Source organism: Lepidochelys olivacea (assembly GCF_965140295.1).
Source record: "Lepidochelys olivacea isolate rLepOli2 genome assembly, chromosome: 5".
In the NCBI taxonomy this organism is placed as follows: Eukaryota; Metazoa; Chordata; order Testudines; family Cheloniidae; genus Lepidochelys; species Lepidochelys olivacea.
Window position 1 is genome coordinate 120,978,913 of NC_140415.1, and position 15,388 is coordinate 120,994,300.

Consider the following 15,388-nt stretch of genomic DNA (forward strand, 5'->3'; position numbering starts at 1 on the left):
CAACACAGAGGGGAGAAGAGAAAAGCATCACCAACAAAAATATCTTCTCCCCACAGAAGCATCATCAACCCCCCCAGCCCAGCAGCCCTCATTGTCATACAATTTTATTTGGATCACAAACCGCAAAGACTTCTGAGTCACTGCAGTCACCTTATGCTACACTCTGAATGGTGCAGGACAGACACAAGACTTCAGAGTCATTTTCTGATTGAAGACATCTGTGTCTTTCCCTCCTATTGGCTCAGCTTTATTTTCTTTCTGTGGAAGATCCTGGCTGGTTTTCCTTCCATTCCTTCTCTTTGATAGCATATTATCAATTGTGAGTGAGCCCAAAGTGCAGAGTAAAAACATTAGCAAAAATGATATGCATTGAATACTGAACATAAGAACATAAGTTTACTGGTGAAAAACACTTGAAGATCTGCCCAAGCATTTATATTAAAGTGCAATAAGCTGGAAAAAGCAAATCCAAAAGTCCAATTAAATATGTCCAGTCCATTTCCAAAGACTCTTGGAATCCCAGCAGTGATCCAACGGAAAAAAAATCACCAGCTTCCAAACACACAAGACACAGGGATAAACTCCAAGGGAGAGGCGAGGGGGAGAAAGTAAACGCTAACAAAAGCCACTTCCTAGAACACATCCTGCAGGAAGGATATCCTGAAAAACAACAGACTGGGTTAAATCAAAGAAAGCTCGACTGCCCCTTTATTCAGCTCTGATGTGGTCACCGCTCCCTTCACTGAGGGGGCAATTCTCCCTTAGCCATGGGAGTGCTGTGCCAAGTTCTCTGCACTGCTTCAGCACCAGGTAGGAGTTGCACAAGGGGATTGCAGGTGGAACAGCTGTGCAATGAGGCCTTTGCCTCTTCTGTGTCTTTCGGTGGGGCTTAGACCGATACAATACCCAGGCAACTCGCCTGAAGAGGCTACGGCTGCTAAACCAACCGGAAAAGCTGCAGAGCAGCTCAGACTTGGCCTCACAGTGCAGGTGGATTTTACCTCTGCGTCCCCTCCATGCTCAATCCACATTCAGTCCAAATAGTCAGGCTTCAGACTGCATGTAAACTATGGAGATATATCATATCATCTCCGTTCTTCTCCCATCTGTTACCCTGCTGTGGAATTATACCAAATGGGTACAGTGAATTCACTGTAGCGCAGAAAATATTTTCCTCTTTACTTTTATAGCCTATTTTCTTTTGTACAGTCTGATGATATCACATGTTACAATCTACTTTCCCTGTAACACCATCTTTTATTGTCAGGTTTTATTGAGGAGAGACTTACGGTTTTGTTTAGGACTAATAAAATCTCCCAGTAGGATCAAATTACTGTAAATTTCCATTGGTTTCACAGGAAAGCTTTCTTCATCTGCAACCTACTATGTTCAGCAGGATTTCAGTAAGGCCTCTGTCTATAATCTTATAAACCCACTTAAACAGACTCCAGTGGGGAAATGAAGCTTTTGAACAATCAGTTGCCCAGTCTAAAAGCAAATAGTTCTGCACTTTTATAGCACCTTCCTTCTGAGGATCTTACAGAGCTTTACAAACATTACCGAGTTAAGCACCTGCACCAGGGCGGCATTGGAAAGTACTCTTATCCTTATGTTGTAAAATAGAGGCACAGTGAAGTTAAATGAATTATCCAAAGACGCACAGTGCTAGAGCTGGGACTGGGACTTCGATGGCTGACATTCCATTTTGTGCTTTAATACAAAACTATCCTTCCTCTCAAGTGATTTTCCTTATTGTGCATATACTGTTGCAAGAATTCTGACACTGCACAAGTTCCCACAAAGGTGGAAGGACATCCTGAATGCACAATATTTGAACGGTTTGATTGTAATAGCTATGCAGGATGAAATCTGATGTCAGAGAGCAGGCAAGGCTGGGTGCTTTGTCCTGAGATTAGATTATATATTTGTTTGTTTGTTTAATGGCTTGTCTATTTCTATTTACAGGTCCCGTCGTTCTGTAATGATGTCGATGACATTGACTGCAGATTGGAGGATTTGCCACTGAAACATTGCCTAGAATATAATTATGACTATGAAAATGGATTTGCAATTGGTAATTTAATTACGGTGTAGCTTGCTAGCCATAGAGGTTTAGTGTGGTTTAAATACATTTAGCTCTGCTAAGTCATAATATGGTGGGTACATTTAGCTCTGGTAGATTTAAGTATGCTGTGTGGAAGATTTAAAGAAAATAATTACAGAGCCCTTGAGATACTAAACAATTAAACATATTACACTAGCCTGCCTGCCTGTCTCATACACTGCACCTGTAGGGGAAAAGATGACTAAGGTGTCTCAGTATACAAGAACAATAAAACTATGAAACTGTTTGGCTAGTCTTGAAAGCAAAGGGGTTTTCAAAAAACATATGTTTTGAAACCAAAACAGTGACGAAGGAGACAGGATGACTCTGGGAATTGTTAATGTAACTGAGGGAGTCTTTCATTTTTGTCACTGGTTTAAATCGAGCCTGAGATATGTGCACAAGTTTATATATTAGCAGTGAGTAAGGATAACCATGTGCTTAAGACTGCGTGGTTGGAGCCTTGGTTAGTGACTGAAAGCGGTTAGGAGGAAACAATGATGAAATCTCCACTGATGTCTCTGGAATTTCTCCAAATTTACGTCTGTGTAGCTGAGATCAGAATTTGGCTCATGTTCTTTAGAGATGATAGTTTCAGAGAACATAATTCCAAGGTTCTGGGGTTAATTTGCCATTAGTTATTTAAAATCTAAATAAAGATGCTCAGTTATATGCAAAGATTATTTATACTTCCATTTTTTTCTAAAAAGAGATGTTGAATGGAACAGGCAAAAGTTCTTCAATTCCAATCATTATACAAAGACACATTACGTACAGAAACACTTATTTAAACAGTCCAGGCCAAATGAATACATGGTACAATTTATAACTTTAGGGGTGTAACACCAGGTATAAATTTGACCCAATATGCTTAATATGGACTGGATAGGTAAGGGGATTGGATGTGGGCCTATTGCCACTAGAGGATTTATATGCGTGAGACCCAGTTCAGCAGTGACCAAATGTGTTAATCTCCCAGCTGTTCAGGCTGCTACATGAAATGAGTGTGAGAGTCTAGTTCCTCCTGGACAGATGCCCACATCTCAGAAACTACTATGGGATAGTACTTGTTGGCACTCTTGGGAATGAACCACAGGCCTGAGTGAGCATACAGACAGAACTCCCTTCCTACCACTTTTGCTTTTTCTTGCAGGACCCGGTGGCTGGGGTGCAGCAAACCGTCTGGATTATTCCTACGATGACTTCCTTGACATAGTGCAGGAAGAACAGCTACAAACGCCTCTCTCTGGCTCTGTGAAAACAGCACCGTCCCGGGTCAAGAGACACAAAAAACTCAACATTCCAATGACAGATCACAAAATTAAGTTAATATTTAACATCACTGGTGAGGAAAAACTTCCCCTTCCTGTGCCTCCTTTTTAAAATTTATTCTTAACAAAATATTACATTGTTTGCAGTTCATGAAGCCAGCAGGAAATGCAGATCACAGGTTTCTCACTGAGTTTATAGCCACAGTTTCTCACTAGCTCATTTCTTGGGTAGCAGATTTGTGTGGTCAGCACTGTATTTGGTACAGCATGGGTTTGTGTGGTCAATTCCCGTTGACCATAGTAACAATGATCACTGCTTTTTTGGTCCACTCGTATAGACTACTGCGGCCTGAATAGCAATAAAATCTGTAACACACTGTGTATGCATGTGTTTTCTTTTTATATTCTAGCTAGTGTGCCATTGCCCAGTGAAAGGAATGATACTGTGGAATCAGAAAACCAGCAGCGACTTCTTAAAACTCTAGAGACTATCACAAACAGGCTGAAAAGGACACTCAATAAGGAACCCATGTATTCTTTTCAGTTTGCATCAGAACTGGTTGTAGCTGACAGCAACTCACTGGAAACTGAGAAAGCCTTTCTGTTCTGCAGACCTGGTTCAGTTCTGAGAGGGCGAATGTGTGGTAAGCCAAAAGCTCTGTACCTCCTGGGCCTTATATCCTGTATATGTGACTTTAAAAAAAAAAAAAAAAAAAGGGTTTGGGGGAGATATTTGTTTCGGGTGGGCTATTGGCACAGGCATCACAGGGTTGCAGTAGCTGAGACCTGCCAAAGCAATTTATTGTCTAATGCTTTGTGCAGTCTGCTTTCTGAAGGGTGGGCTGCTCCAAAAAATGGCTATGTAAAAAGTACACCTTACCTAACAGTTCTGCTCCCTATATGAACTTGGTCACATTGACTTTCACTGCTGATGAAAAGGTAACTCACAGCCTATCTACTGTCAGCCCTGCCATTCCAGCATAGCTGAGAGAGAGAGCATGAGCTGGATGCTATTCATAGAATCATAGAAGAATCATAGACGATCAGGATTGGAAGGGACCTCGGGAGGTCATCTAGTCCAACCCCCTGCTCAAAGCAGGACCAACCCCAGCTAAATCATCCCAGCCAGGGCTTGGTCAAGCCAGGCCTTAAAATCCTCTGAGGATGGAGATGGAGTCAGGGAATCACCCGCTCTTTCCTCAGGCAGAGGGAGACAGTCCATTCCTTCCTATTCATCATGAATACAAATGTTTACAAAGTTCCAATCAGTTCCCCCTATGCAAACCCAGTCAGGTCAGTGAGGTTGCACAGATGTCACTGAATCCACATAGCCAAGATTGAGATAAAGTGAGTTAGGCTAAATGGAGTTGCCCTGAAATACCAAGAAGAGCATCTGCTTATTGTCAGGTATTCCATGGTTAACGTGTGTTTTATTTTTCCTTCTCTGAAATCCCAGTTAACTGCCCTTTGGGTACCTATTATTCTCTGGAGCATCGCACTTGTGAAAGCTGCTGGACTGGATCCTATCAAGATGAGGAAGGGCAGCTGGAATGCAAAAGTTGCCCATCTGGCAGCTATACCGAATACCTCCACTCCAGGAGTATCTCTGAGTGTAAAGGTGCGAGCTCAGCATTCAGAAAATAATCACCTTTAAAGTTTACTTCTAGTGCTTGAAACTACTGAGCACTGCAAAATGTAACTAGAATAGCACCATAGAAAATTAAATGGATGGCTGTGTTACTTTACGGCTTTTGCCTAGATCCTGGCTGCCTCTGTGTGGGTACATGTGGAGAGGGGAGAAGATATCTAGAATGCCATTGCTTGTACCTCTGAAGTGTCAGTGGAACAGGCTGTTAAGGCCAGAGAGAGTGTATGTTGCAGCACTGAAAGGGAAGTGTACACATAGTGCCACATCTTAGTACTTCTCCCTGCCAACATCCTCTACCTCTTGCCACTGTCACTTTTGTGTCCCACCTTGCACCGTTCTGCCTCGAAGCCGGAAGAGAGCTCTCACTTTGCAGCTTGTTTATGATTATAAGGATTGGTATTTTCTAGTTACTGTTGTTTAATTGGCTTTGTTAGTTAAAATATGAATTGCTAACAATAAACAATCTGCAGCCGATTGGAATATAATAAACTATAGCGAGTTTATGTCTTGTAAATACACTATCAGTAATTGATAGCCAGTGGGCTGCAATAGAATTGCATTTTTTTATTCTGTGCCTTGCACATTTCATTGTACAGCCTGTGGTTTAGATGTGTCCATGAAATTATAGTGAAATAAACAACCCTCAGAATAAATTAAATGCATTTGGAGAGGGGATGGATGCTATGTGCTGTCTGTACTTTGCGAAACGTTACATAGAGCACTATCTTCTGGTTTACAAATGTCCTGGTAGCTCTTTCTTTCAAGGGTTGCTTGTCAATATATTATAAAGTGTTACCTTTATTTTTAGGGGACAGGAGACATACTTTCTGTTAGATATCGCTTAGCCTTATGCCTAATCTTTATGTATTATTTTGCCTTTTAGCTCAGTGCCAGCAGGGAACGTATTCACCTAATGGTCTTGAAACCTGTGAGTCATGTCCTCTTGGCACATATCAACCTATGTTTGGATCTAAGAACTGCATCGCCTGTCCAGAAAACCTGTCAACAGTGAAAAGAGGAGCTGTGGATATCTCAGCATGTGGAGGTTTGTGAGGACTAAGGCCAGTGAAATTCCTGAAAACAAAATGTTGCTAAATACCATCCACTATTGCCCCATTTATCTGACCTCAGGTAACCTGCAGCTCCTGGCTGACTGCAGTGAAGTTATGTCACCCAGCAGCAGTGTACATAATTTTTTGCTGCATATCAAACACCAGTTTTTCTGAAAGATTTCAGAGACGAAGCTGTGCTGTATGCACATAGAATTCTATTGTAGGCCCTGTGTCAGATATCCAGATGGTTATGTGATAATAAAAACTTCCTTTTTTTATTTATAGAAAGCACTACTCGATGTTTTGTAACAATCATCCAGGCAATAGCCAATCATTTTTGTGGGTCAAAATCCTGAGGTCCTTGCTCAGTTTTTACTGAGTCTGCTTTCAAAATAAACTACCGTCAATGGGTTCTGTCTTGGCACAGACCCCTTTGGGGCAATTGCACCCCAAGGGCTGATGGGGAGAACAGTCCACAGTGAGAGTGGATCAGGGAAGAGAATCTGTCTCCAGGTGCTGACCTTGTTGAAAATATGTTTGTGCATTGCAAGGACTGCAATGTGGGGTGTTTGGTTGAATTTGAGAACTGTCTCCATAGGACAAAGATTACATGGAAACATTTCTCTGGTCTTAGGTTTGAAAAAGAGCTTATTTGGGGCCAGAGTTAACCTGAGTGACCCTTTAAATAAGCACACACTTTGGTTGTGAAATTCTCGTGATTATTGGCCTAGTCTTGTAGGACTGAGGCAAAAACTGCCCTATGATGGTGGGGAAAAGACCATGCACTGGGAGCCAGCAGTCATTAGAGTTTGTTTTGCACTTTGCAGTACCTTGTGCAGCAGGGGAATTCTCTCGCTCTGGCTTAATGCCTTGCTACCCCTGCCCCCGGGACTACTATCAGCCCGACCCAGGAAAGTCCTACTGCTTATCTTGTCCCTTTTATGGGACAACTACGATCATTGGCGCCAGATCCATCACAGACTGTTCAAGTAAGTTGATTAATTTCCTCCAGAGAATGTGACTGAGGGGGGCAGGATCTGGCCCTTAGTGAAAATTGGGTCCATTCAAAGGAAGAATACACCATTCTCCTTCCACAATGTTCGCCGCACATTTCTACCAATGCATCACTCCTGCTATTCCTTTCCTGGATTATCTCTGAGTTATCAGACGCTGCCAGTCACACAAAATTGTGGATGACTGTGTAATATGGATTAAGGTTCCCTGACAGAGCCTAGATAGTAACCCCACTGGAAACAATGAAAGTTTTGCCTTTGGCCTATAAAAACTACCTTGCAGTAGACAGACTAACATGATTTACGTGACCATCTAAGCTCTAAGTCAGGACTGGAGAGGAATAAGTCTAAAGAGTGAATTCACCACAGTGCCCCACCCTTTCTTCATTTATTATTGATGTTCGTGTTTTGGAATTGAATAAGTTTTTACTGTAAGTGTGGTATTTATTCCCACAAATCCACTTCCCTCATAGCATTTTTTAAATGCATCAATGCAATGCAGTTAGGGTCTTGTCAAGCTGCATTAACAGCTGCTTTCATAATAATCCTGTTTAGGTTTTGGCTCTACTTTCACAGCGGCCGAGGAGAGTGTAATGGTACCAGTCTCTCCAGAAAATATCAGCAAGCAATACAAAGTCAGCAGTCAGGCAAGGACAAGATTTATTTATTTTTTTAATGATGCTAGCTCTAATGGAAGACACAGAGTGTCGGATGCCAATATTAAATGGCTAATGCCTTCCATAATATAATTGTGATAATGAGTTTATTTGCCAAACTAGGCAGCTGTAGTTACCATGGGGGCTACCTTTATTTGATTAAAGTGATCAAACATCGTGCCTTATAACTCCATAGCTGGCATATATATATATATATATATAAGTCCTTAATTAACGGCCTTATGCAGCAGAAATAAAAAAACTGTGTTTGCGTTTTCTAATAAGCTCTTCCACTCAAGGGTAATTTAATAGTGATTCACTAAAATATTGTATTTTAAAATTCTACTACAATAATAGAACAGTAGTATTTGGGAGAAGGAGATTTGATCCAGTAAAAGGCAGTCTTAGATTTGGAAGCATGATAACATTAGCCTGACATAAAAATGTCACTAAACTTTTATTTTTAAAAAAACATAAAACCCCCAACTCCTTGCATAAAACCCCCAACTCCTCATCTGATCAGTAGCTCCTATACTGTCGATCAGTGTCTCTTTTATTTGGTTTCTTTTTCATTTTAGTCTTCTAGGAGATTACTTCTGGCTTCCAGGTTCTGGTTCTGAAGTATTTATTTTCATTTATTTGTTTTGATTTATATAAATTTAAGAAGAGATGTCAGACTAGTCAGGTATGACCCAATTCTGCAAATCCTTTCTCCTGTGATTAGCCCTCAAAATACATGGGATCACTCACGTGAGTGGAGACTATTCCCAGGACTATGGGTTTGCATGAAAGGCCCCCATTGTTGTAACTCAGAAAAGAGCACTCAGTCTCAGAATCAGGTTGTGAGAATCTACATTACATGAATAAAGTTGGTAAGTGATAAATTAGACCTGAACTATTAGCTTATAATACGTGCAGTCCACAAACTCAGGCCCCAGTACAGCAAGCAGCTGAGTTTTCCCATTTAAGTCAATAGGACTATTCATGTACTTAGTTAAGCACATGCTTGAGTGCTTTGCTGAAGTGCGGCCTGCTATCAAAGTACAAATAAATAACAATAACTAGAATACTAACCTCTGAAAAAGTCCCTTTCATGCCACTAGCTCTGGGTATTTATTTCTGTATTCTTTAGATTGGGGTGCCTAAAATACAGCCTGTAGGCCTAATGCACTCCACAGTGTGCCCTGACTCACCTCTCCCAGCCATTGCAGATGGCTGATGGCAGGGATACATTACCAGCCTCTGTGGAGAGGAATGGAGTGGAAAAGAAATGCTAGAGAACTGTGGCATAAAGACATTTTTTAAGAATGCTGTTACATGTCAGTCACTGTTTGATATTTGTCTGTGTAATACACATGGTTGTCTCTCCACCTCTTTGATAACTCTACTGTTCTGATCTGTGACAGGTTTTTCATGAGTGTTTCCTGGAACCATGCCATAATAATGGCACATGCAAACAACTTGGAAGTGGGTACATTTGCATGTGCCCACCTGGATACACAGGTAAAGTGTGTGTATGTTGGGAGGACATTGTTTCATCGTATGAGGTAGTTAGAAAGTTCTGTTCCGAGGAGAAATTATAAAAGAACTTGACACTCCCAGCAGAAAAAGCACATAATATAATTAATGGAAATCACTATTGCTGACACAGGTTATTCATTATTCTTCACATTTTTTAAAAAAATGAAGAACTGTTCCCTTTGTTGTTGTATGGTTTATCTCAGTGTTTGTTCTCTAAGAGAGATTTTCAAAAAGCTCATGTTGGCCTATACTATGCTCCTATTGGAGTTAATGGTAACATCCCCATTGACTTTAATGGGAGCAGCATCAGACCAAGACTGAATATATTTGAAAATCCCACCCCTTGACCACAACTGTGATCAGCAAGGACCGAGAAACTCACACTGCAGTCCATTAATCCCAGTAGGTCTGCCTTTGCATGTATCCATTGTGAGCTCTGCAGTTGCTCCAGAGCAACTGGGTATGTTATATTCCCCGATTATTGTTTTTTTTTAAGGATAGACATGTACTAAGTTTGAAGATCTGGAGCTGATCAGCTTGTATTTTATTATTTCCTGATCTGCACTGTACCTTTCTGATAGCAATTGTCACAGGTCTCTGGTAAACTGCTGTGTTTTAAAGCAAAGATAATGGTCTGTAATGCCCTCCGTGTTTCTGAGTGATTTAATTATACTTTCTTTCTGTGTTCTTAGTTGTGATCCTGCTTTGTTTTTCAATTTAGGCTTAAAGTGTGAAAAGGAGATTGATGAGTGCAAGTCAACCCCTTGCCTCAACAATGGAGTTTGCAAAGATGGTATTGGGGTGTTCATTTGCCAGTGCCAACCAGGCTATACAGGTGACAGAAGTGATTTAATTGCTTTATAACTCCTCTTCATAAGGGTATCAGTTACATGTTGCATAAATAAAACAGACCTATTAGGGTTACGCTTATTTCTTCAGTGACTTCCATGGAATTATAACAGTGGTGAATCTGGCCCATTAGACAGAGAAAACCTTTGGTGTAGGTGAATACTTTGTGAAGTAAAAGGATCAATATTCAAGATGTACTCTGTGTCTGTGTGTGGGTAGTAACACTTCTGTTCTAAAAAAAAAAAAGGAATAACAGTGAAGAAATATTAACGAGGCACTTTTGTGGAAAAATGCTAATGAAACCTAATATTGTAAGGCCTTGATTCAGCAAGACAGATGCCTAACTTCAAGCATGTGAGTAATCCTATGGATGCCTAATTGATATTTTTTCATCTTTTCTCTTCGAACAGAAACGTTATTGAAAATACACACACATACAGACGTGCACGCGCGTACACACACCCACTCTCTCTCTCTCTCTCTCTGAACAGCACTCTTCACATGCTTAAAGTCTGGCACCTGCTTTTGTACCTTGCTGAATCGAGGTCTTCACTTATTTTATCATTAAATTGTTGATTATTGAATAGGTACCCTCCTACTCCTATGCCCAGATCTTTCCACCTAAGCAGTCCCTACCCTATATCACATTAGCCCTATAAAAGCTTTTTATATCAATATGAATTAAAATTATACATGTGCGGCTGACTACTTTTTAAACGTTGAGCTCCAAAGTCTCAGTAACTACGTGTATGGATGGGCAACAGTTCACACTGAATTGCATCCTTGAGAGATTTTATCTCCTGCTCTCAATAACCTTTTATGACACAAGAAATATTTTGCCATTATGGCCTTCAAAACCAATCACTACAGGATACGTACCATGTATGTTTTAAAATACTGTGTAAATCATGGCTTGTAACTATTCTTGCTTGAAGGTTTACTGTGTGAGGAAGATATAAATGAATGCAGGTCCAACCCATGTGTGAACGGAGCACTTTGTGTTGATGGCATCAATGCTTATCACTGCACATGTGCAGAAGGATTCACAGGTAAACTGTATTTCTTGATTGATTTAGTTTTTATTTATATTAACCAGAAAATATGTACCTTTATGCTCACTAAGTGTAATTCAAGATTATCTTCATATATTTGCTATAGGTATGCATTGATCTAGGCATGTGTAATATTTAGATGAGAAGGTGTGGTCTGGTGGCTTCAAGCACATGACTGGGAGTCAGGAGATCTGGGGTCTATTCCCAACTTTGTATGACCTTGAGCAAAGAATAATAATATTCACCTTGATGAAATATTTCAGAGTTGATATACGAGTGTTAAATGCTATTGTTGTTGTTTTATTTATTATTTTTAGAGCATATCCATGGGCCAAATCCTCCCCATCGCTATTAGAAGTTGCTTCCCATCCCATTTCGCTCTGCAGCTTTCTGTTGTTTTGCGTCATGTTAAAGAATGATTTTCTTCTCCTGGGTTTCCAGATTGCCGCAAAGCTTTGACTTTAAATCTTATGCAGTTTCTGCAACTTTGCATATCTCACAACGTGGAACTTTATGCACAACTAAACTCCTGGATGGTTTTCTTAAAAAATGAAAAGGTTCCAACCTCATTTCTATTGTAGCAATACTTTCTCTCCTCTGTATCTCTCATCATTTACTCAGAATGGTGTCTCAGCTTCTGATTGTGTGTGTGTTTCTAATATATCCTTGGGGCCCATCCTGCACTCTTCACACACACAACTTTCTGAGAATGTATGAGTTCATGGGAAAGTTCGTGATGAAAGATCCAGCCCTTAACCCATATTGACACCCGAATATCATTACTTTACCACTTACAAACTGAGGCCTGGTCTACCCCGGGGCGGGTATCGATCTAAGTTATGCAACTTCAGCTACGCGAATAACGTAGCTGAAGTCAGTGTACTTAGATCTACTTACCACGGTGTCTTCACTGCGGTAAGTGAACGGCTGATGCTCTCCTGTCGACTCCGCCTGCGCCTCTTGCCCTGGTGGAGTACCGGACTCGATGGGAGAGCACTTGGCGGTCAATTTATCGTCTCTAGACTAGACACGATAAATCAACCCCTGCTGGATCTATCACTGCCCGCTGATCCAGCGGGTAATGTAGACAAGCCCTGACAGATGAGACGTACTTCTTATTTGAAGAGCCCAACTTACTAACAAAGTTGGTAACACTCACTTCTGTACATTCCCAGTAAAAGTTTGTTTTTTTCAAATGTTGACAAACGTGTAATGAGGGTTTTATTTCTATAACTGTGAAGCTGATTCCTGCATCTCCTCTACAGTTGCATCCAATCAATGCAATATATTTTATGCTGAGGAAAAAAGCCAGCCATTCAGCTAATCTGTTGTTTGCCATTCCCCAAAGAATTCTGTATAATTTTAATTGTCTTCTGGATTTGTCAGAGACACCAAATCATAGAAATTGGTTCCTGATTGTTCCTAACAGATTTTGAATCTTTTAAAATTGAATGTAAACCTTTGCTTTGGTCTCTCTCTTCCCAGGCACTCGCTGTGAAACAGAGGTGAATGAATGCCTTTCAAACCCGTGTCTAAACAAGGGCATTTGTGAGGATCGGCTCAGGAGTTTCCACTGCAAGTGCCTTCCTGGGTTTACTGGTGTCTTGTGTGAAAAAAACATTGATGAGTGTCTCAGCAGACCCTGTAAGAATGGGGCCAAATGCAAAGATGGTATCAACAACTTCAGGTGAAAAACTGCTGACGGACTTCCTGTAATACACAAAGCCAGATGTGCTGCAGTGTCTGGGTTTCCCCAAAGATTTTAGCAAAGGCGGTAGGCTAATCTGTCAAGTGATCTCAACACGCACCCCAGTGTGGGAGAAAGGTGGATATTTAAAAAGAAAAAAAACCGTGATGGTGTTATTTTAGCTTTTGTTAAGGGCGTGATAGATAGTGAGGAGAATGTGGCGGGGGAGGGGTAGAAAGTGAGAGTGCGGTAGGGTTGCCACCCTTACAGTGGGCAGAAACCTACAGAGTACTGTTTTCCTGAATCAGTTTTCCCCAGTCATGGGGAAGGAGGGGGGACCCTTGGTGTTTTTTAGCCTTCTGTTATAGCACTGAACAATTTTCATCCATTTGTGTATCCCACATGACCAAGTTTCCTGTGATTGTTGGGCCCGGGGGAAGATATGGGCATTGATGGACCTCAGCCCTTCCTCCTGTCTTCTATTTTTATGTTTCATCAAGATGAACCTGGACCAAAAAGTTTATTTCTGGATCCAGATCAGAACTTCTCTGATGTTTATGGGGTGCTCTGCTCTGGCCCATTTTACAGAAAAGGACCAGTTGTGAATTTCGAGGTTCCATAATATTGGGGTGCCTCTCTAATGTTCTGGCTTTTTGTAATGTAACTGGATCTCTAGCGGAAACAAAGAGTGCCTCCAGTCCACAGATGTGTGAGCTTTAAAAGTGGCCACAATAGAAGAGTGTTTTTGTTTTCATCCTCAGGTGTCAGTGTGTGACAGGGTACACGGGACTGCACTGTGAAGTGAACATCAATGAGTGTGAACCCAATCCTTGTTTAAACCAAGCAGCCTGTGTGGATGCCTTGAACTCGTACGTTTGTAAATGTCCCCCTGGCTTTACGGGCAGCAGGTGTGAAACAGGTACACGGGACCAGAGTGTCAGCAAAAGGTGGCTTGACAAAGCCTCCGGGCAAGAATTATGCTAGCTGAATTAATACCGTATGGTTTCTCTGCACAGCGGCTGGCAGGGTGGGGTCTCAACCCTGAGCAAAGCCGTTGCGAGCTACAGCAGTTCAAATAATAATATAATAATAATTAATTTCAAATGTAGCCTGTAAATACCAAGTAACAGCATGCATGCATGCTAGCAAACGATATTTTGGTAAATGTTTTTCTTTGCTTAAAAGCACACTACCCTTTTTGTCATGCACTATAGACCTGTGAAGTTCAATTTCAGCCTCTTTCACATGTCCTAGTTATTTAGCTCTTTGTACTTCTGTCACGGAGTGTGGGGGAGTCCAGGCCCTGCACCCCTCTTCCTAGGATCCACTGAGACTCTCAGCCAGCCAGTAAAACAGCAGGTTTATTGGACAACAGGAACACAGTCCACAACAGAGCTTGTGGGTGCACCCAGGACCCCTCAGTCAAGTTCTTCTGGGGGAGCAGGGAGCTTAGACCCCAGCCCTGGAGTTCCCTGCGTTCCTCCACCCAGCCCCAAACTGAAACTAAACCCACCCAGCTGGTTCCCTGCCGCAGCCTCCGTCCACGTTCCTGGGCAGAGGTGTTACCTCCCTCTCCCCCTCAGGTGACAGGCTCTCAGGTCTCCCATCCCCAGGGCACATTCCCAGGTCAACACTCCCCTCTCTCTGCTGCGTCACATCTCTCCCCCCTTCGAGACTGAACTGAGTGGGGTCACTCTGACCAGTGACCTGGGGAAGTTCGGGGCCCCCTCTCCGGGACAGCGCATCCGCTATCGGGTTGGCACTTCCCTTCACGGGGACCACGTCCATGTCATAATCCTGCAGGAGCAGGCTCCACCTCAGGAGCTTGGCATTTGCTCCTTTCATCTGATGCAGCCAGGTCAGGGGAGAGTGGTCGGTGTAGACGGTGAAGTGTTGCCCGAAGAGATAGGGCTCTAGTTTCTTGAGGGCCCACACCATGGCCAGGCACTCCTTCTCGATGGCCCCGTAGTGTTGCTCCCGGGGTAGCAACTTCTTGCTCAGGTACACGATGGGGTGTCTCTCCCCCTTTCCATCCTCCTGCATTAACACCGCCCCCAGTCCTGTGTCTGAGGCGTCGGTGAACACCATAAAGGGCTTGTCAAAGTCTGGGTTTGCCAGAACTGGGCCACTGACCAGAGCCTCCTTCAGCTCCCGGAAAGCCTCCTGGCACTGCTCAGTCCAGACCACCTTGTCTCGCTTCCTCTTCTTGCATAGCTCAGTGATGGGGGTGGCTATGGCGCTAAAGTGGGGCACAAATCTTCGGTAGTATCCTGCCATCCCAATAAAGGCTTGGACCTGCTTTTTGGTGTGGGGAGCGGGTCAGTCTCTGATCACCTCCACCTTGGCTGGTTCTGGCTTTAGGCGGCCACTCCCCACCCGATGGCCCAGGTAAGATACTTCAGCCATCCCCACCTTGCACTTCTCTGCTTTTACAGTCAGCCCAGCCCCCTGGAGTTGGTCCAGCACTTGTCTAACCTGGGACACGTGGTCTTCCCAGGTCTGGCTAAAGACACAGATGTCATCAATATACGCCAC

The 15,388-nt window shown here is 42.5% G+C and overlaps 1 protein-coding gene across 1 annotated transcript in view; it reads left to right on the top strand.

The window, feature by feature from the left end:
* Positions 1-15,388, top strand: part of SVEP1 (sushi, von Willebrand factor type A, EGF and pentraxin domain containing 1) — a 171,483-nt gene that overhangs the window by 80,015 nt on the left and 76,080 nt on the right. The window contains exons 14-25 of the mRNA XM_084629308.1: positions 1,966-2,074; positions 3,258-3,449; positions 3,786-4,019; positions 4,832-4,993; positions 5,907-6,068; positions 6,903-7,064; positions 7,644-7,735; positions 9,151-9,247; positions 9,987-10,100; positions 11,050-11,163; positions 12,652-12,853; positions 13,615-13,772. Of these exons, the coding sequence (XP_084485434.1) occupies positions 1,966-2,074; positions 3,258-3,449; positions 3,786-4,019; positions 4,832-4,993; positions 5,907-6,068; positions 6,903-7,064; positions 7,644-7,735; positions 9,151-9,247; positions 9,987-10,100; positions 11,050-11,163; positions 12,652-12,853; positions 13,615-13,772 (1,798 nt within the window). The remainder of the gene's footprint in view (positions 1-1,965; positions 2,075-3,257; positions 3,450-3,785; positions 4,020-4,831; positions 4,994-5,906; positions 6,069-6,902; positions 7,065-7,643; positions 7,736-9,150; positions 9,248-9,986; positions 10,101-11,049; positions 11,164-12,651; positions 12,854-13,614; positions 13,773-15,388) is intronic.